The sequence below is a fragment of the Mastacembelus armatus genome, chromosome 13 (genome assembly GCF_900324485.2).
Source record: "Mastacembelus armatus chromosome 13, fMasArm1.2, whole genome shotgun sequence".
Classification (NCBI taxonomy): domain Eukaryota; kingdom Metazoa; phylum Chordata; class Actinopteri; order Synbranchiformes; family Mastacembelidae; genus Mastacembelus; species Mastacembelus armatus.
This window is the reverse complement of record NC_046645.1, coordinates 12,061,031-12,083,449: the sequence shown is the minus strand read 5'-3', so window position 1 is coordinate 12,083,449 and position 22,419 is coordinate 12,061,031. Positions and strand designations below refer to the sequence as shown.

The 22,419-nt window shown below is 40.3% G+C and overlaps 3 protein-coding genes across 3 annotated transcripts; all 3 read left to right on the top strand.

Moving 5' to 3' along the window:
* Positions 1-2,185: 2,185 nt before the first annotated feature.
* Positions 2,186-10,198, top strand: LOC113125141 (extracellular calcium-sensing receptor-like). Its single transcript, XM_026298452.1, has 8 exons — positions 2,186-2,292; positions 2,712-3,006; positions 3,111-3,400; positions 3,723-4,018; positions 6,100-6,305; positions 8,811-9,032; positions 9,138-9,261; positions 9,342-10,198. Exons 1-8 carry the CDS (start codon positions 2,186-2,188, stop codon positions 10,196-10,198), a joined length of 2,397 nt encoding a protein of 798 aa, XP_026154237.1.
* A 1,361-nt stretch (positions 10,199-11,559) lies between these two features.
* On the top strand, positions 11,560-15,119 carry LOC113122985 (extracellular calcium-sensing receptor-like). Its single transcript, XM_026294697.1, has 8 exons — positions 11,560-11,666; positions 11,832-12,116; positions 12,211-12,510; positions 12,792-13,087; positions 13,366-13,571; positions 13,684-13,905; positions 14,011-14,134; positions 14,215-15,119. The coding sequence occupies exons 1-8, from the start codon at positions 11,560-11,562 to the stop codon at positions 15,117-15,119; spliced, it is 2,445 nt and encodes an 814-aa protein (XP_026150482.1).
* Positions 15,120-18,624: 3,505 nt separating this feature from the next.
* On the top strand, positions 18,625-22,419 carry LOC113134357 (extracellular calcium-sensing receptor-like). The gene is made up of 8 exons (XM_026313705.1): positions 18,625-18,731; positions 19,155-19,449; positions 19,554-19,843; positions 20,140-20,435; positions 20,552-20,757; positions 20,963-21,184; positions 21,290-21,413; positions 21,494-22,419. The coding sequence occupies exons 1-8, from the start codon at positions 18,625-18,627 to the stop codon at positions 22,417-22,419; spliced, it is 2,466 nt and encodes an 821-aa protein (XP_026169490.1).

Here is a 22,419-nt window from a genome sequence, read left to right as displayed (position 1 = left end):
CATCTTGACAGAAAAAAACAGAATGTAGAAATTTTTGCAATTTATTAAAAAGAAAAACTGAAATATCACATGGTCATAAGTATTCAGACCCTTTGCTCAGTATTGAGTAGAAGCACCCTTTTGAGCTAGTACAGCCATGAGTCTTCTTGGGATGATGCAACAAGTTTTTCACACCTGGATTTGGGGATCCTCTGCCATTCTTCCTTGCAGATCCTCTCCAGTTCTGTCAGGTTGGATGGTGAACGTTGGTGGACAGCCATTTTCAAGGTCTCTCCAGAGATGTTCAACTGGGTTTAGGTCAGGGCTCTGGCTGGGCCAGTCAAGAACGGTCACAGAGTTGTTCCGAAGCCACTCCCTTGTTATTTTAGCTGTGTGCTTAGGGTCATTGTCCTGTTGAAAGGTGAACCTTCGGCCCAGTCTGAGGTCCTGAGCACTCTGGAAGAGGTTTCTTCCAGGATATCTCTGTACTTGGCCGCATTCATCTTTCCTTCAATTGCAACCAGTCGTCCTGTCCCTGCAGCTGAAAAACACCCCCACAACATGATGCTCCCACCACCATGTTGCACTGTAGGGATTGTATTGTGCAGGTGATGAGCAGTGCCTGGTTTAATCCACACATGTCGCTTAGAATTAAAAAAAAGATTCAATCTTGGTCTCATCAGACCAGAGAATCTTATTTCTCATAGTCTGGGAGTCCATGTGTTTTTTGGCAAACTCTATGCAGGTTTTCATGTGTCTTGCACTGAGGAGAGGCTTCCGTCGGGCCCCTCTGCCATAAAGCCCCGACTGGTGGAGGGCTGCAGTGATAGTTGACTTTGTGGAACTTTCTCCCATCTCCCTACTGCATCTCTGGAGCTCAGCCACATTGATCTTTGGGTTCTTCTTTACCTCTCTCACCAAGGCTCTTCTCCCACGACTGCTCAGTTTGGCTGGACGGCCAGGTCTAGGAAGAGTTCTGGTCGTCCCAACTTTTCCATTTGAGGATTATGGAGGCCACTGTGCTCTTAGGAACCTTGAGTGCTGCAGAAATTCTTTGTAACCTTGGCCAGATCTGTGCTTGCCACAATTCTGTCTCTGAGCTCCTTGGGCAGTTCTTCGACCTCATGATTCTCATTTGCTCTGACATGCACTGTGAGCTGTAAGGTCTTATATAGACAGGTGTGTGCCTTTTCCTAATCAAGTCCAATCAGTTTAATTAAACACAGCTGGACTCCAATGAAGGAGCAGAACCATCTCAAGGAGGATCAGAAGAAATGGACAGCATGTGAGTTAAATATGAGTGTCACTGCAAAGGGTCTGAATACTTATGACCATGTGATATTTCAGTTTTTCTTTTTTAATAAATTTGCAAAAATTTCTACATTTCTGGTTTTTTCTGTCAAGATGGGGCGCTGAGTGTACATTAATGAGAAATAAAATGAACTTTTTTGATTTTGGCAAATGGCTGCAATGACACAAAGAGTGAAAAATTTAAAGGGGTCTGAATACTTTCCATACCCACTGTACTACGACCCAGGTGTGGTCCTTAAATGACATTACACTAGCATTCCTAGCTTTATATTGAGCAGTCGATAATATGAACAGCCATAAATACAACTAAAAGGAAGTCAGTGTGAAATAAATATGGGAATAATGATAATACAAATACATGTACTTTTCACATTAATTTCATGGTAACAGCACATGTCGGACTGTAATGTGATCTAAAAACCAAGCAAAACAGACAAGACAAAAAAAGGAAGACACCTGTGTTTACAACAGCAAATTTACAAAAGGGGAAAAAAGAAAAGCAGAGACACTTTGTGGAAGTTATACATTAAATGCAGCCCAACAAAGTAAAAGACTTTGAGTTAGTAAAGCAAACTGGGTAAGGGCACCCCCTGTCTGATGTAGGCTGAGGTACAGCAGAGAGCAAGAGCCTTGTGTCAGAAAACCTTTATAAGCCAGTGAAAACACACTTGTGCACAGATACACCTGAGAGATGGAGATCTCTTTTCTCTTTATTGGTCTGAGAATAGCTCTGGGTTTGACTGGGTTGAACTCAGCTCTTAGGTTGAATGATTGTGGGGATGGTCTGAAACAAAGTGATGGGTGCACAGAGATTAGAGCTGCTGCTGGGGTCAGTGCTGAGGCTTTATATGTGAAATGTAAACTGCAAGGTACCACTCTTCCTTCTGCCTTCTCAATGGATGGTGATTACGTTATTGGGGGTGTTTTTGCTATACACTACAACATGCAAACTGTGAATTATACCTACACCACAGTGCCTCAGCCACTGAAGTGCAGAGGGAGGTTAGTAAGAGGGAACAACGGGGGATAAAAGGATGTGATAGTGTAAGACAGAGATGTTTTCATTTGAAGGATGTTGTTATTGCAAAGTTTTTGTGTATTGTCGAATGCTCGAAAAAATTCTTTCTTCTGTTTCACATTAAGGGCCAAATCAAAATTAGCTTATATCAATTACAGGTACTGATAACAATATCAGGTTATGCCTATATGGTTAAAAAAAATATTTTTGCGTTTCTTAACTAAAAATATAGGTGTGTTGTTGAAGTTTGGTGTACTGGTTTCCTGTATTGGCTAACAAATGCAGTACTACTATTGTAACTGTAAATTTCTATACTCCTTCATTATACATTTTCTGTGAAAATTGTGAATTGTCTTTATCACTTATCCTGAATTTGAACAATGAAATGAGTATCTGTGTGCAGCATTGATGGCCGTGGACTGCGTTTTTCACGTGCAATGGTCTTTGCCATTGAGGAGATTAACAACAGTACAAAGCTGCTCCCAGGCATCAGGCTCGGTTATCAGATCTATGACTCATGTGCCTCAGTGCCCATGGCGGTGCATGTGGCATTTCAGCTTTCTAATGGTCTGGACCCTGAGTTTTATACCAGAGATAACTGCTCAAAATCTGGTATAGTGATGGCTGTTGTTGGTGAATCTGGGTCCACACCATCCATCAGCATTTCACGCATCATTGGGTCTTTTAATATTCCTCAAGTAAATATTAATTTTTTGGGCAAAATATTTTTTAAAATTCATTTATGCTGTTTTTTACTTTGCACTTACAGGATTATACTGAGTTGTTTATTGTTTTCCATCAGGTGAGTCACTTTGCCACTTGTTCATGCCTATCCAATAAACATCAGTATGCGAATTTCTTCAGAACAATTCCCAGTGACCTTTTCCAGGCTGCTGCTCTGGCCAAGTTGGTGAAACACTTTGGCTGGACTTGGATAGGTGCTGTCCGGTCAGATTCAGACTATGGAAATAATGGCATGGCGTCTTTTCTGTACGCTGCACACAAAGAGGGGATCTGTGTTGAATACTCTGAATCTTTCTATCGGACCAACCCACGTAGCAGGATCCAGAGAGTGGCTGATGTTATCCGCAGGTTTCTACATCTCTGATTGTGCTTGTATTCTGTGTGTTGTCAATGCATTTATGTGCACACAAACTTGGAATATTAAGTACATGATCAGAAGGGGATCTTGTGGGTATCATAATAGGAATGTGGCACCTGGGCTTTTAAATAATTTTTATAGGTCTGATGTAATGAAACAGATTGAAACCAAAATTACTCATTCAGGACAGCAATAAATAAATAAATAAATAAAATAAAGGTGTCTTTTGTGTTTGTCAATAATGTTGACATGTAGTTAAAAGAGATTTGTCTTTATATTTGTATAATATCATGTACTGTAATGTGTCTCCAGGTCAACATCTATGGTTGTTGTTGCATTTGCATCCTTTGGAGACATGATGATCCTGTTGGAGGAGCTGTCCCGTAAACCTTCCCAACCTCGTCAGTGGATAGGCAGTGAGTCCTGGGTAACTCACACAGACATGTTGAGTTTCACATTCTGTGCTGGAGCTGTCGGATTTGGGATTCAGAAATCTATCATCCCAGGTCTGAGAAACTTCCTGCTGGATCTCTCTCCTACTAAAGTGGCAGCTTCCCCAGTTCTTACTAAGTTCTGGGAGAGTGCATTCAACTGCAGACTGGAAAAAAGTGAGAAAGTCACCAGATATTTTAAAATAATATTGGTTATAGTCACAGCTGGATACTTGTGGTAGTTGTGTTTTTTATTTTTCATTGCACACATGTAGCTTTCTGTGTTAAAAGGTTGAGACCAAACCCCAGTTATTTATTGAACTGCATTGAAATTGAACAATAACTTGAAGCAAAACATAAAGTTTATTTGGGCGAAAAATCATACATTTTGATCATCATTCTGTGTGAACTATAGGAAAAAAGCCATGAGTAAATTATATATATATATATAAAAAAAATTTCCCGTCTCACCCCCTATGGGTGGTGTGTCTTCCTCAATCTCGGGTCCTCTACCAGAGGCCTGGGAGTTTGAGGGTTCTTCGCAGTATCTTAGCTGTTCCTAGCACTGCGCTCTTCTGGACTGAGATCTCTGATGTTGTTCCCGGGATCTGGTGGAGCCACTCTCCCAGTTTGGGGGTCACAGCCCCGAGGGTGCCGATTACCACGGGGACCACTGTTGCCTTCACCTTCCACATCTTTTCTAGCTCTTCTTTAAGCCCTTGGTATTTCTCCAGCTTCTCATGTTCCTTCTTTCTGATGTTGCTGTCACTTGGGATCGCTACATCTACCACTATGGCTTTCTTCTGTTGTTTGTCCACCACTACTATGTCCGGTTGGTTAGCCATCACCTGTTTGTCGGTCTGTATCTGGAAGTCCCACAGGATCTTAGCTCGGTCATTTTCCCTCACCTTTGGAGGTGTGTCCCATTTTGACCTTGTTACCTCCAGCCCATACTCGGCACAGATGTTCCTGTACACTATGCCGGCCACTTGGTTATGGCGTTCCATGTACGCTCTGCCTGCTAGCATCTTACAACCTGCTGTTATGTGCTGGATTGTCTCAGGGGCATCTTTGCACAGCCTGCACCTGGGGTCCTGCCTGGTGCGGTAGATCCCGGCCTCTATCGATCTTGTGCTCAGGGCCTGCTCTTGTGCTGCTACGATCAGTGCCTCTGTGCTGTCTTTCAGTCCAGCTTTTTCCAGCCACCGGTAGGACTTTTCGATATCAGCCACTTCTTGTATCTGTCGGTGGTACATGCCGTGCAGGGGTTTGTCCTGCCATGATGGTTCTTGCTCCTCGTCCTCTGCATCGGGCTTCTGTTGCCTGAGATATTCACTAAGTATTCCATCGCTTGGGGCCATCTTCCTGATGTACTCATGGATCTTGGCCGTTTCATCTTGGATGGTGGCTCTGACGCTCACCAGTCCCCGGCCTCCTTCCTTCCTCTTAGCGTACAGTCTCAGTATGCTGGTTTTGGGGTGAAGTCCTCCATGCATTGTGAGGAGCTTCCTTGTCTTGACATCAGTGGCTTCTATGTCCTCTTTTGGCCAGCTCAGTGGTTAAGGCCACTGACTTCGGTGCGGGTAGACCAAATGGTCGGGGGTTCGAATCCCGACCAGGGCATCACCAGTGTGGGCCCTTAGGCAAGGTCCTTAGCGCTACTAGCCTACCTCAGTACAAATGAGTGATAGAAATACTGGAGTCATACCGGCTCGGACGTCGCCCGGGTCAACAAGGTCCGCGTCAGGTGCTAGGGGACCAGGGCAACCTGATGAGAAATGGGCTTCTGGAACAAGACACTCGTGGACGAGGGCTGATAACAGAGAATTGTTGGAGTGCTACTACATGAGTAACCCCAGCGATAGGGGCTACATGAAGAGGATGTGGGACCTATATATATATGCTTTTTGCTGGCATATAACAGTTGCAGTATATCTACATTAGGTCTGTTACACTGACAGGCATTTCATAGCACTTCTTCATTTTATACATATTCAAACAGGTCAAGTCAGTTGGCGATTAAAAAAAAAGCTGCTTGACATTTATTTGACACATGACTGACTGATCACTCACTCAAATCTCTGTTCATATATGTAAAAGTACAAAGGCCAGATTCAAATGCTCAAAATGATAATGCATTAGCACAATATAGATATAATAATTTGTGCAAGGTATATTTTGATGGTTAAGTCATATAAGTAATGTAATATAATTGACTGGAATAAAAATCTCCTGTTTCTATCTCCATATGTTTGTAGGTGCTGCCACAGACAAGAATGTGTGTGATGGAACCGAGAACATACAGAAACTCCAGAGCCCGTACACTGACACATCTCAGCTCCGAATCACTAACATGGTGTACAAGGCTGTTTATGCAATAGCACATGCCATTCATAATGCAGTATGCCAGGAGACTAATTCTACAACTCAGTGTGACAGAATCAACGGGATAGAGCCCAAACAGGTCAGTTCAAGTGAATAAATTACAAGTCCCACATATTTCTTTAGCCATAATGTACTTTTTAGTCAGTTCAGATTAGTTTAGATTTATTTATATAGTGTCAAATCATAATGAAAATAGAAAACTAGAGATTAGATGATTGGCTGGATGGTCTGGACTGCACTTTGATTTTTTAAGTTCGTTCTATACATTCCAACCAGCTATACTCAGAGACAAGCTCAACGTAGCTCCAGTAGGTCCAATATAGGTTTCATTAGGTCTCTACTCACCTACTTGAACCTACCGTTTTGTTTTTATCCCATAGATCTTCATTTGTCCTTTGTCATCATTACGTAGATTACGTAAGTTACGCTCTTAAGTTTAAATATAACTACTCGGTTATATTTCGACATTAAAGCATGTTGGCTAGGTTTAGGCATTAAAATGTCTTGATTAGCTTTAAGAAATAAAATGAACAAAAATGTATAGCATTAGCATTATCAACTGAAGTTTCTCATGCTAATGCTTATGCTAATCGCCATTGACTTGCATTGTCTCCAGTAGGTCAGTAGGCTCCCACTGAGCTATATAAATAGGACTAATGTGTCATGAGTCCCTCTGGGGACTTCCTGCCAGAGGACTCTTATTTTGTTAAGACTTCCTTTTCCCTGTGTTCTGGTCCCTGGCAGCTTTGTTAGTTATGTGTTTATTAGTTTCACCTGGGTTTGATTACCTTTTGTGTTTCCTCTATTTATACCTCCCCTCTTCCTTTGTCCTCTGCCGAAGCATTAGTTATTGTTATAGTTTAGTTGGTGTTCGTATGCTGAAGTGTGTTTTGCGTTGTGACCGTCTCACTCGGTCCTTTCGAGTCTTACCGTGTAATCGGGTTCCCTAGTTTGGCATTGTCTTGAGCCCTGGATGTCCCGGGGGGGAAATAAAGCCTTGGTTTGTCCTGCATTTGGGTCCTCACCTCTCCTCCTTCACACCACTCCACCAACACCCCGTGACATAATGTATGCTGATAACACCTGTTCAACAGTAAAACAACAGTCAAATCCGCTGAACTATCTGGGTGTCCACCTGGAGAACAAGTTGGACTGGTCACTGAACTGTAATTGTACTGAACTGGTCAATGACTGTAGAAGCGGTGGACATAACAAGTCCACATCCAGGTTTGAGGCCATAGAGGAAGTAGCCACTCACTCCAACAAGCCCTGGCTCATACGGACTTCCATTGAAAAATCAGCACCAATGGAGGTGGAGGGAAGATTGGCCCCAATGATCGTCTCTGCAGTATATAACCAGACTGCCCATTGCAATCTGTTCTTGTCTGCCAACAAGATTGGCCTTTTCGTCTAGCCTGTCAAAGGACAGACTGTACAATGGCAGTGTGGAAGGTGACAAGCAGCTCCTGTGGCAGGATAAACTTCCTGAACTGCTGTAGGAAGTACAGTCTTTCTGGACAAATGACAAATTAAATGCAGAACATTTATGTCTGTGAGGATTGTCAGTCGTCCAGGGCAAGTTACCTAGAGTTAGCTAGAGAGTTCATGGCAACTGGACTTTCAGTTTTTAGGTCGAAATGTTTCACCACCCTTCCAAGTGGCTTCATCAGTCAGAACATGCAGAACATGTAATAACATCCCTTAGCCCTCTGCTCCATGCCAAAACACTGACAGAAATCAGAAAGTGAAAAACAACTTTGGCATTAAATCAAAAAGATCGTCCTTCAAAAAAAAAAAAAAAAAAAATGGAGTTTGGCACTGAAAAACACATACACAAAGAAAAAAAAAAGAGAAGATTGTAATTATTGTCAGCATTAATACTTTTTTCAATGTTTTTCTTTTCAGCACAAATGTTTCAATACCAATGTTTTATTTTTCTGGTCCAATTTTGTCTCCACTGCCAAGTGTAATTTTTCACTGCCAAACTTAACTTTCATTGTTTTGGCTCCATGGATTAGGTCTTTTGATGTCAGGAAGATGCTGCACATGTTTTACGAAACTATTGCAGTAAGTGTGTTGTTTTATGCTGCAGTCTGTTGGAGCATAAACCACAATGATGTAAGGTAGCTCGACACACTGGTGCAAAAAGCTGGTTCAGTGACTGGAACAAAGTTGAACTCACTGGAGGGTGTGGTGGAGAAATGCAGAAAGAAAAATCGCTGTTCTATTCAAGGCTATTCTTGAATATAGTGATTATCCCCTCAACAACATCCCGATGGAGCAGAGAAGGAGCTGCAGTAGTCGACTCACCTCACTGTGCTGCAGGACTACACAATACAGGAGATCCTTCATCCCCTTTGCCATCAGGCCACTTTAGCCAATGGCACATGATAAATCAACATGAACTGTACTGTTAATGACTACCTTCACTACTTAGTACCTAGTTCATTACATAAAGTTTCTCTTTATAACATTTCATCAAAAAAAATCATGTAAGAGATGATGGAGCTTGATCATTAAGCGCTATGATGTTAATTATTTTACTTTAACATGATTTCTTTTATGTCCCCCATTATCCTCACAGGTTCTTACTAAACTGAAGAAAGTAAAATTTTCCCAAAATGGTTATCCTGTGTCATTTGATGCCAATGGGGATCCTGTGGCCACATATGAGCTGGTTAACTGGCAGAAAAGTGAGAGCGGCAGCATTGTGTTGGTGACAGTAGGGCAATATGATGCATCACTGCCACTGGGCCAGGAGTTCCATATCAACAGGAACATCACCTGGGTGGAAGGCAGGACACAAGTGAGGAACCTTGATATATTCAACATTGGTGAACTGAATCATATCAGCTGTTGTATCAAAACTGCATATCTGTGTGATTCTGTCATTGTGTATTGTGTCTGTCAGGTTCCTGTGTCAGTGTGCACTGACAGCTGTCCTAAAGGAACTCATAAAGTGCTGCAGAAAGGAAAACCCATCTGCTGTTATGATTGTGTACCATGTCCTGAGGGAGAGATTAGCAATGCTACAGGTAAAGTCCATTGTTTTCTCATGTATATCACCACATCAATGATGGGACTGCTAAAGGTCCTTTTTGATTTATATTTTCAGATTCCACTGATTGTTTCCCTTGTCCCAATGAGTTCTGGCCTAATGCAGAGAAAGACACATGTTTTCCCAAGCCTGTAGAGTTTCTTTCCTTCAGTGAGATCCTGGGAGTCATCCTGGCTACGTTCTCAGTTGGTGGTGCCTGTCTGGCCATTATAACAGCGACTATATTCTTTCAACACAGAACATCCCCGATTGTCAGGGCCAACAACTCTGAGCTGAGCTTCCTGCTGCTCTTCTCCCTGACTCTGTGTTTCTTATGCTCATTAACTTTCATTGGAGCACCCTCTGAGTGGTCCTGCATGCTGCGCCACACAGCGTTTGGGATCACCTTTGTCCTCTGTATCTCTTGTGTTCTGGGGAAAACTATGGTGGTGTTAATGGCCTTCAAAGCTACACTTCCAGGTAGTAATGTCATGAAATGGTTTGGTCCTCTACAGCAGAGAATGACTGTATTATCATTTACATTTATCCAGGTTTTAATATGTACTGTTTGGTTGATTGTTAGTCCCCCTTTTCCAATGAAAAACTTCACCATATACAAAGAAAGAATCATCCTGGAGTGTGCGTTAGGCTCAGCTATTGGGTTCTGGGCTGTGCTCGGGTACATAGGTCTGCTGGCTGTCTTTTGCTTTGTGTTAGCTGTCCTGGCCCGGAAACTGCCTGATAATTTTAATGAAGCCAAGTTTATCACCTTCAGCATGCTGATATTCTGTGCAGTCTGGATCACTTTTATCCCAGCATATGTCAGCTCTCCTGGGAAGTTCACTGTGGCTGTGGAGATATTTGCCATTCTGGCCTCCAGTTTTGGGACTAATATTGTGTATATTTGCTCCAAAGTGTTTTATCATTTTGTTTAACCCAGAGAAGAACACTAAGAAACATCTGATGAACAAAAATCAATCCTAGTTCTTTTATTGAGGTTTTGTCATAGTTAAGATGGCAACATACATTACAACATCGACGTTAAGCTGTTTAACACACTTGCTAAAATTTTCACATGCATTTTCTGTCACTGTTGCTATGATGTCATTTTGTGAGTTTACTTTTAATTTCAAAGTAATTAAAATCAAACTCAAAAAGAAGGCAAAAATATTTGCAAAAAGCCAGAGCACAGTTCCACACTGATAACGTATATACTTTATTACCTTTTAAGCTGACTTTTGAGTGACAGTGTAACGTCTTCAGAAGTTAAAATACAACACTGGTTACATTGCATAAAAATATCCTAAACCAAAAAATATCCATAACAAAGAAAAAGCTTAATATATCTCTTTCAAAAATAATGCCAATAAATTCGTACTAAATGCATTATTAAATATGCATTATGTGAATAAGATTCATAAATGAGAACTCCCTACAAGTATGAAGAAATAGCACGAGAATGTTATCAAAATGAAAAATGTTGTTTCTTTTTTTAGCAATAGCCTAGAGTGCTGCACCCAATTCACAGAATCTCTCATTACAATACGCAACCAATATTTTCTGAATCCCCATTGAAGTCTGCCCTAAAGGCCATTTAAAACATTTTTAAGCTGAATCGCTGTTCCCAATATGTTTCCAGTCATGTGAAGATTTGCGATATCCTTATAAGTATTATACTTCAGAAGGGACTTAATAACTGGGAAAAATGTCTGATTGTATTAAGCCATTTGTAATTTTAGGTATATTAATTTCTACAGAAATTATGTTTTAAGATGGTTGGTTTAAAAAGTGTTTTAGGACTGATACAAAAGAAAGTAACCAAATTGTTCACACACGGCCGCTGGAGTGATCAAGTTCTGTTGTTTGAAATGGAAGAATTAATGGCCAGTTTGATGGTTTTGCTTTGTTCACTGAAAAAATAAAAGATGCAAATTCATGACATAGAAAAAATGTATTAGCATAAATAACACTGAGTAATGACGTCCTCGGTTGGATGTAGAGTATGCTGACGTACAGTAGAAGGAGGGAAGATTTTGTCTGTAAATTTATGTAAACCAATAAAAACACATTTGTGCACAGATGCACCTGAGAGATGGAGATGTCTTTTTTCTTTATTGGTCTGACATTAGCTCTGGGTTTTACTGGGTTGAACTCAGCTCTTACATTGAATGATTGTTGGGATGGTCTGAAACAAAGTGATGGGTGCACAGAGATTAGAGCTGCTGCTGGGGTCAGTGCTGAGGCTTTATCTGTGAAATGTAAACTGCAAGGTACCACTCTTCCTCCTGCCTTCTCAATGGATGGTGATTACATTATTGGGGGTGTTTTCTCTATACATGAATACCTGAACACAATGCACCATAACTACACCTTTATGCCTGAGACACTGAAGTGCATAGGAAGGTCAGTAAGGAGGAGAAGGGTTTTTAAAAAATGTTGGTGTGTGGGACAGAGATGTTTTGTATGATGGTATTTTGTTAAAAATCTTTTAGGCAACAATGAAACTATATGTATTTTAAATAATTTAGTGCTTTAAGATGAAAAAGTAACATGAGTATCTTTATGCAGCATTGAAGCCCGTGAACTGCGATTTTCACGTGCAATGGTCTTTGCCATTGAGGAGATTAACAACAGTACAAAGCTGCTCCCAGGCATCAGGCTTGGTTATCACAACTATGACTCATGTGCCTCAGTGCCCATGGCGGTGCATGTGGCATTTCAGCTTTCTAATGGTCTGGACCCTGAGTTTTATACCAGTGACAACTGCTCAAAATCTGGTATGGTGATGGCTGTTGTTGGTGAATCTGGGTCCACACCATCAATCAGCATTTCACGCATCATTGGGATCTTTAAATATCTCTCAAGTACATATTTAATTTTTATTACCAAAATAATGTGATTACGCTGTTTTTTTTATGTGACAGTAAAGATTTGTACTCATTTTTTTTTTCCTTCAGGTGAGTCACTTTGCCACTTGTGCATGCCTATCCAATAAGCGTCAATACCCAAGTTTCTTCAGAACAATTCCCAGTGACCATTTCCAGGCTGCTGCTCTGGCCAAGCTGGTGAAACACTTTGGCTGGACTTGGATAGGTGCTGTCCGTTCAGATTCAGACTATGGAAATAATGGCATGGCGTCTTTTCTGGAAGCAGCACACAAAGAGGGGATCTGTGTTGAATACTCTGAATCTTTCTATAGGGCCAGCCCAAGTAGCAGAATCCAGAGAGTGGCTGATGTTATCCGCAGGTTTCTGTCTCTGATTGTGCTTTTGTTTCTTGTAATGTCATTTCATTCCTGTAAAAAAAGGCCTCAACAAATTTAAAGAAAGCATTTTTAAAAATATTATTTTAATAAATTAATCGCTAATTGGCAATTCATCTTTTTCCATCATTTATATTGATAAATAGCAATGCCATAACTGCCTTCTTATAACACAAAAAAAGATTTGTTTTTGGTTGTGTTGATGATATTTGGTTGTATTTCACAAGCCTATGCATTTGTATCGCTGTAATGTAATGTGTCTCCAGGTCAACATCTAAGATTATTGTGGCATTTTTAACCCCTGGAGACATGAGGACCTTGCTGGAGGAGCTGTCTCGTGAACATTCCCCACCTCGTCAGTGGATAGGCAGTGAGGCCTGGATAACGCATGCAGACCTGCTTAGGTTCACTTACTGTGATGGAGCTATCGGATTTGGGATTCAGAAATCTGTCATCCCAGGTTTTAGAAACTTCCTACGGGATCTGTCTCCCACTAAAGTGGCAGCCTCCCCAATTCTTACTGAGTTCTGGGAGAGTGCATTCAACTGCAGGCTGGAAAAAAGTGAGCATGTTGCCCGACTGAATTATCATCCTATAGATGATGGTCATGTGTTTGGATCCCTATGATTTTGCTTTTTTTTTTATTGCATATCTAGGTGGCTTTTCATGTGATGAAACAAAAGGTTTAAACACAAATCTTTTTGAAATGTAGAGATATTGAAAAAACATATAGCAGACAGAACATTTGAGCAAAAATTTAAAATAAATGCATGATACATATCATAAGGTACTGAGTATCAAGTACAGAAATTTGCTGCTTGTGTTTCCGTATGTTTGTAGGTGCTGCCACAGATAGGAAAGTGTGTGATGGAACCGAGGACATACAGAAACTCCAGAGCCCGTACACTGACACATCTCAGCTCCGAATCACTAACATGGTGTACAAGGCTGTTTATGCAATAGCACATGCCATTCATAATGCAGTGTGTCAGGAGACTAATTCTACAACTCAGTGTGACAGAATCAACAGCATAGAGCCCAAACAGGTCAGTTCAAGTGAATAAATGAAGACATCAATACCTTTTAAGTTTTATGAATTGAGAAACAAGATTTTATTTTAAACAGTTTGTTGCTATTCCTCACTCATTGTCCTCACAGGTTCTTAGTCAACTGAAGAAAGTAAACTTTTCCCAAAATGGTTATCCTGTGTCATTTGATGCCAATGGGGATCCTGTGGCCACATATGAGCTGGTTAACTGGCAGAAAAGTGAGAGCGGCAGCATTGTGTTTGTGACAGTAGGGCAATATGATGCATCACTGCCACTGGGCCAGGAGTTCCATATCAACAGGAACATCACCTGGGTGGAAGGCAGGACACAAGTGAGGAACATTGATATATTCAACATTGGTGAACTGAATCATATCAGCTGTTGTATCAAAACTGCATATCTGTGTGATTCTGTCATTGTGTATTGTGTCTGTCAGGTTCCTGTGTCAGTGTGCACTGACAGCTGTCCTAAAGGAACTCATAAAGTGCTGCAGAAAGGAAAACCCATCTGCTGTTATGATTGTGTACCATGTCCTGAGGGAGAGATTAGCAATGCTACAGGTAAAATCCATTGTTTTCTCATGTATATCACCACATCAATGATGGGACTGCTAAAGGTCCTTTTTGATTTATATTTTCAGATTCCACTGATTGTTTCCCTTGTCCCAATGAGTTCTGGCCTAATGCAGAGAAAGACACATGTTTTCCCAAGCCCGTAGAGTTTCTTTCCTTCAGTGAGATCCTGGGAGTCATCCTGGCTACGTTCTCAGTTGGTGGTGCCTGTCTGGCCATTATAACAGCGACTATATTCTTTCAACACAGAACATCCCCGATTGTCAGGGCCAACAACTCTGAGCTGAGCTTCCTGCTGCTCTTCTCCCTGACTCTGTGTTTCTTATGTTCATTAACTTTCATTGGAGCACCCTCTGAGTGGTCCTGCATGCTGCGCCACACAGCGTTTGGGATCACCTTTGTCCTCTGTATCTCTTGTGTTCTGGGGAAAACTATGGTGGTGTTAATGGCCTTCAAAGCTACACTTCCAGGTAGTAATGTCATGAAATGGTTTGGTCCTACCCAGCAAAGAATGACTGTATTATCATTTACATTTATCCAAGTTTTAATATGTACTGTTTGGTTGATTGTTAGTCCCCCTTTTCCAATGAAAAACTTCACCATATACAAAGAAAGAATCATCCTGGAGTGTGCGTTAGGCTCAGCTATTGGGTTCTGGGCTGTGCTCGGGTACATAGGCCTGCTGGCTGTCTTTTGCTTTGTGTTAGCTGTCCTGGCCCGGAAACTGCCTGATAATTTTAATGAAGCCAAGTTTATCACCTTCAGCATGCTGATATTCTGTGCAGTCTGGATCACTTTTATCCCAGCATATGTCAGCTCTCCTGGGAAGTTTACTGTGGCTGTGGAGATATTTGCCATTCTGGCTTCCAGTTTTGGACTAATATTGTGTATATTTGCTCCAAAGTGTTTTATCATTTTGTTTAAGCCAGAGAAGAACACCAAGAAACATCTGATGAACAAAAATCAATCCTAGTAAGAGATTTTCCTGAGTGTAGTGTTGTTGGTCATAGACCTTCCATCGCCATGCAGAAAAGAATTCTTCTGTTGGGTTTAAGAAAGGAAATTGGTGATATGTGTTGAACCACTCATGGACAAGCAGGTCTTTGTGAAAACTAACATAATCCCAGACGATGACATAAACTGTATATTCTGCTTGATCATTTTCTTGCTGTACATGGCCAATAAGAACATCACGGAGACCATGCCAAAATGTAAGCAAGCTCTGTGTGTTGTATGGGCCCAAGACAGGATGATGGTGTAGATCTCCTAGGTTACTGATTGCAGCAAACAGTGTGACATTTCCACCATTCTGACCTAGGAATTGCACTATGGCATGGTTGCTAATAAAGTCTTTGTCTCTGCTTCTCCTCTTTGCCAAATTGAATGCTGCTTCATCCACAAATATGTATTCATGGGGCCTGTCCATACAATCCAACTCAAAAACCTTTGCAAGAAAAAAATTATATATATATATATATATATATATATGCATATTTATATATATATAAAAAGAATATATACGGCGGTGGGTACGGAAAGTATTCAGACCCCTTTAAATTTTTCACTCTTTGTGACATTGCGGCCATTTGCCAAAATCAAAAAAGTTCATTTTATTTCTTATGAATGTACACTCAGCACCCCATCTTGACAGAAAAAAAACAGAAATGTAGAAATTTTTGCAAATTTATTAAAAAAGAAAAACTGAAATATCACATGGTCATAAGTATTCAGACCCTGTGCTCAGCATTGAGTAGAAGCACCCTTTTGAGCTAGTACAGCCATGAGTCTTCTTGGGAATGATGCAACAAGTTTTTAGAGTACCCAGAGAAAAACCCACACAAGCACAAGGAGAACACGCAAACTCTACACAGAAAGGCCTGTTGCTGGGTTTATAACCAGAAAACATTTGTGCTGTTCGGTGTTGCTCCCCCAGAAGACTCAGCTCAGGGGGGCATATAATCTGTGATAAAGAATAAAGAGAGCACACATGTTGAGCTGCTGTAACTCCACAACGAGAGGATTTATTCTTCCTCTGGTCAATCTCTTTTAACATTCTATCATGAGATTGCAGTACAAAAACAATAGTTATAACGTGTTTACTTTCAACATGTACAATTATTTACAATACCATAATCCATGAAATCATATTTATACAATCATGAATTATCGGTACTTCTTACATAGCACCTTCTACTAGCTAACTTCACATTAGCCGCCATTTACTGTGTTTAATATACTAAACTTCAATAGCATTTTCTTCTGGCGAATGGAAACAACCCACAATATGTCAATGCAGTGACAAAGTATCCAGAAAAATGTCATTGGATGAAAATGTTTCCTAATACCCTTATTCAGTACACAAATGGTTCCTTTACCGTGGCTGGTTTAGACTAGTTTGTCGTACATCGTATCCCTAGACGCTACCTCTAGCATTAGCATGGTTACCCCAACACTTATTCACTCAATACTCAGACATCTTTCACAACAAAATCTGTTTCACATTTCACAACATGCAACTACATCATCAGCGATATCTTGTAGCTTGCAAAACCATAAGATGTACTTATTTCCATGTGTTTACTAACCTGTGATAAAGAATAAAGAGAGCACACATGTTGAGCTGCTGTAACTCCACGAGAGGATTTATTCTTCCTCTGGTGATGTGCAGCTTTACTCTCCATCACTTGCGCCTCATACGCCCTCTATCGGCAAGCATAGGTAATACACTTACTCATTTTCAGTTGAATTGGAACCAGTGCATATTTATAATGAAGATACAACCAGCAATTAACAAACCCTGAAGATTGCTGAAAATTATGGGGTACCTGATTTAACAACTAATTAATTCCTTATGGGGTACCTGTTTTAACAACTAATTAATTCCAAGTCTCCACAGAGGCAACAATAAAAACCACCAAACAGTGTTGCCCAGAGTTGTTGCCCAAATGCAAACATATCAGACTTATTTTTTCAGGTAAGTCAGGGACTTACTGTGCTTCTCAATAATGAGAAAAAAGGATTTAGCATTATTAATATGTTGATAATGTTAGGGCAAAAGGCTTAAATGTGAAGCCTATTTGTAAGGTTCTCTTAGTGAAACCAGAGATTGTTTTTTTTTTTCTCCATCTGCAATCAGCTTTTCTGTATTCTCAATTTTGATTCTGTTGTTTCCCCATGATGCATTATGTTTGCCAGAGCAGATTTTTACTCAGATGAAATGATGGCAATAGATTATCAGTGTGAGTTGACAGTCTATTTTTAGATTAAGTGACACAGGCAGAGATTCAATAAAAAAGATGTGTATCTATTTATATTATATGCCCTTTTTGATATGGACTGGGTAACATCAGAAAATTATATGAAAACACGGAGAGGGTGGGAAAGCTCTGCAACTCAGACAACATTGCTCAATATTTTAACACCCTTACAAATAAATTTCATATGCTGCAACAGAACTAAAGTGTCAAATAGACCACAGACCACTGCTAACAGCCTCTTGTGTAGGTGTGATTTTACATGACCAGCCCAAGTACAGGTGGGGGTGCTGATCCTAGACAAGAAAAGGTAAACAGTTTTTACCACAAACAATAAAACCAAAATTAACTAAAATAAAGTTGAAAAGGTTGTGAATGAAAATGTGGTGATACTTCTATGTGTCATTTTTTCTTTCATGTGTTTTTTAAGTACTTGCATTTGCATTTTGGGATACATTCAGGTTCCTTTTATGAAAAAATATCATTTCAGTTAATCAGCTAAACTGCCTTGATGAATATCAGACATAATGAATACATCACACATACTATGACCCAGGCGTGGTCTTTAAATCACATTACACTAGCATTCCTAGCTTTATATTGAGAAGTCGATAATATGAACAGCCATAAATACAACTAAAAGGAAATCAGTGTGAAATAAATATGGGAATAATGATAATACAAATACATGTACTTTTAACATTAATTTCATGGTAACAGCACATGTCGGACTGTAATGTGATCTAAAAACCAAGCAAAACAGACATGACAAAAAAAAGAAGACACCTGTGTTTACAACAGTAAATTTACAAAAGGGGAAAAAAGAAAACAGAGACACTTTATGGAGGTTATATGTTACATGCAGCCCAACAAATTAAAATACTTTGAGTTAATAAGGCAAACTGGGTAAGGGCACCCCCTGTCTGATGTAGGCTGAGGTACAGCAGAGAGCAAGAGCCTTGTGTCAGAAAACCTTTATAAACCAGTGAAAACACACTTGTGCACAGATGCACCTGAGAGATGGAGATCTCTTTTCTCTTTATTGGTCTGAGAATAGCTCTGGGTTTGACTGGGTTGAACTCAGCTCTTAGGTTGAATGATTGTTGGGTTGGTCTGAAACAAAGTGATGGGTGCACAGAGATTAGAGCTGCTGCTGGGGTCAGTGCTGAGGCTTTATCTGAGAAATGTAAACTGCAAGGTACCACTCTTCGTCCTGCCTTCTCAATGGATGGTGATTATGTTATTGGGGGTGTTTTCTCTATACACTACAACATGCAAACTGTGAATTATACCTACACCACAGTGCCTCAGCCACTGAAGTGCAGAGGGAGGTTAGTAAGAGGGAACAATGGGGGATAAAAGGATGTGATATTGTGTGTGACAGAGATGTTTTCATTTGAAGGATGTTGTTACAAGCTTCTTGCTAAGTTTTTGTGTACTGTTGAATACTCAAAAAAAGTCTTTCTTCTGTTTCACATTAAGGGCCAAATCAATATTAGCTTATAACAATTACAGGTATTCATAACAATATCAGCTTATGCCTATATGATAAAAAAAACATTTTTGTTTTTCTTAACTAAAAATATAGGTGTATTGTTGAAGTTTGGTGTACTGGTTTGTTTACTGGCTAACAAAAGCAGTACTTCAATTGTAACTGAACTGTTATACTCCATTATATGTTTTCTGTGAAAATTGTGAATTGTCTTTATCACTTATCCTGGATTTTCAACAATGACATGAGTATCTGTGTGCAGCATTGATGGCCGTGGACTGCGCATTTTACGTGCAATGGTCTTTGCCATTGAGGAGATTAACAACAGTACAAAGCTGCTCCCAGGCATCAGGCTCGGTTATCAGATCTATGACTCATGTGCCTCAGTGCCCATGGCGGTGCATGTGGCATTTCAGCTTTCTAATGGTCTGGACCCTGAGTTTTATACCAGTGACAACTGCTCAAAATCTGGTACGGTGATGGCTGTTGTTGGTGAATCTGGGTCCACACCATCCATCAGCATTTCTCGCATCACTGGGGCCTTTAATATTCCTCAAGTAAATATTTGATTTTTTTGACAAAATATTTTTTAAAATTCATTTCTGCTGTTTTTTACTTTGCACTTACAGGATTATGCTGTGTTGTTTATTGATTCCTACAGGTGAGTCACTTTGCCACTTGTGCATGCCTATCCAATAAACATCAATACCCAAATTTCTTCAGAACAATTCCCAGTGACCATTTCCAGGCTGCTGCTCTGGCCAAGCTGGTGAAACACTTTGGCTGGACTTGGATAGGTGCTGTCCGGTCAGATTCAGACTATGGAAATAATGGCATGGCGTCTTTTCTGTACGCTGCGCACAAAGAGGGGATCTGTGTTGAATACTCTGAATCTTTCACTCGGACCAACCCACGTAGCAGGATCCAGAGAGTGGCTGATGTTATCCGCAGGTTTCTACATCAATGATTTTACTTGTGTTTCTTGTAATGTCACTTCATTTCTGTAAACAAAGCCGTAGCAAATTTAAAGAGAGCATTTTTATAAGATTATTATAATACATTATTGGCTAAGTGGCAATTCATCTTTTTTCATCATTTATATTGATAAAAAGAAAAACCAAAACTGCCCTCTTATAACACAAAAAAAAGAAGAGAAAAAAAATATTTATTTTTGGCAATTTTGACGATATTTGGACTCATTTCAAAATCGTTTGCATTTGTTTTGTTCTAATGTAATGTGTCTTTAGGTCAACATCTAAGACTATTGTGGCATTTGCATCCACTGGAGACATGAGGATCCTGCTGGAAGAGCTGTCTCGTGAACCTTCCCCACCTCGTCAGTGGATAGGCAGTGAGGACTGGATAACCCATCCAGACCTGCTGATTTTCAACTTCTGTGCTGGAGCCATTGGATTTGGGATTCAGAAATCTGTCATCCCAGGTCTGAGAAACTTCCTGCTGGATCTCTCTCCTACTAAAGTGGCAGCTTCCTCAATTCTTACTGAGTTTTGGGAGAGTGCATTCAACTGCAGACTGGAAAAAAGTGAGAAAGTTACCAGATACCAAAAGAATTTTGAAATGTAAACCATGATTTACAAATAAATACAAAAAGAAAATCAAACTGTCAAAGTTAAAATCTCCATCTCTGTATGTTTGTAGGTGCTGCCACAGACAAGAATGTGTGTGATGGAACCGAGGACATACAGAAACTCCAGAGCCCGTACACTGACACATCTCAGCTTCGAATCACTAACATGGTGTACAAGGCTGTTTATGCAATAGCACATGCCATTCATAATGCAGTGTGTCAGGAGACTAATTCTACAACTCAGTGTGACAGAATCAGCAGCATAGAGCCCAAACAGGTCAGTTAAAACTAGTAAATTAACAGTCCAAAGCCTATATTTAGCAATAATGCACTTTTTATAAAATTAACATTTTATTCATTCATTACATGAAGCTTATCTTTGTCTTATCTATCATGTAAGATGTGATGGTGCTTGATCATTAAGGGCTATGAAGTTAATTAATTTAATATGATTTCCTTTATTTCCCCTATTATCCTCACAGGTTCTTAATCATCTGAAGAAAGTAAATTTTTCCCAAAATGGTTATCCTGTGTCATTTGATGCCAATGGGGATCCTGTGGCCACATATGAGCTGGTTAACTGGCAGAAAAGTGAGAGTGGCAGCATTGTGTTTGTGACAGTAGGGCAATATGATGCATCACTGCCACTGGGCCAGGAGTTCCATATCAACAGGAACATCACCTGGGTGGAAGGCAGGACACAAGTGAGGAACATTGATATATTCAACATTGGTGAACTGAATCATATCAGCTGTTGTATCAAAACTGCATATCTGTGTGATTCTGTCATTGTGTATTGTGTCTGTCAGGTTCCTGTGTCAGTGTGCACTGACAGCTGTCCTAAAGGAACTCATAAAGTGCTGCAGAAAGGAAAACCCATCTGCTGTTATGATTGTGTACCATGTCCTGAGGGAGAGATTAGCAATGCTACAGGTAAAATCCATTGTTTTCTCATGTATATCACCACATCAATGATGTGACTGCTAAAGGTCCTTTTTGATTTATATTTTCAGATTCCATTGATTGTTTCCCTTGTCCCAATGAGTTCTGGCCTAATGCAGAGAAAGACACATGTGTTTCCAAGGCTGTAGAGTTTCTGTCATTCAGTGAGATCCTGGGAGTCATCCTGGCTACATTCTCAGTTGGTGGTGCCTGTCTGGCCATTATAACAGCGACTATATTCTTTCGACACAGAACATCCCCGATTGTCAGGGCCAACAACTCTGAGCTGAGCTTCCTGCTGCTCTTCTCCCTGACTCTGTGTTTCTTATGTTCATTAACTTTCATTGGAGCACCCTCTGAGTGGTCCTGCATGCTGCGCCACACAGCTTTTGGGATCACCTTTGTCCTCTGTATCTCTTGTGTTCTGGGGAAAACTATGGTGGTGTTAATGGCCTTCAAAGCTACACTTCCAGGTAGTAATGTCATGAAATGGTTTGGTCCTCTACAGCAAAGAATGACTGTATTATCATTTACATTTATCCAAGTTTTAATATGTACTGTTTGGTTGATTGTTAGTCCCCCTTTTCCAATGAAAAACTTCACCATATACAAAGAAAGAATCATCTTGGAGTGTGCGTTAGGCTCAGCTATTGGGTTCTGGGCTGTGCTCGGGTACATAGGCCTGTTGGCTGTCTTTTGCTTTGTGTTAGCTGTCCTGGCCCGGAAACTGCCTGATAATTTTAATGAAGCCAAGTTTATCACCTTCAGCATGCTGATATTCTGTGCAGTCTGGATCACTTTTATCCCAGCATATGTCAGCTCTCCTGGGAAGTTTACTGTGGCTGTGGAGATATTTGCCATTCTGGCCTCCAGTTTTGGACTAATATTGTGTATATTTGCTCCAAAGTGTTTTATCATTTTGTTTAAGCCAGAGAAGAACATTAAGAAACATCTGATGAACAAAAATCAATCCTTGTACTATTTTGGCAATGTTTAA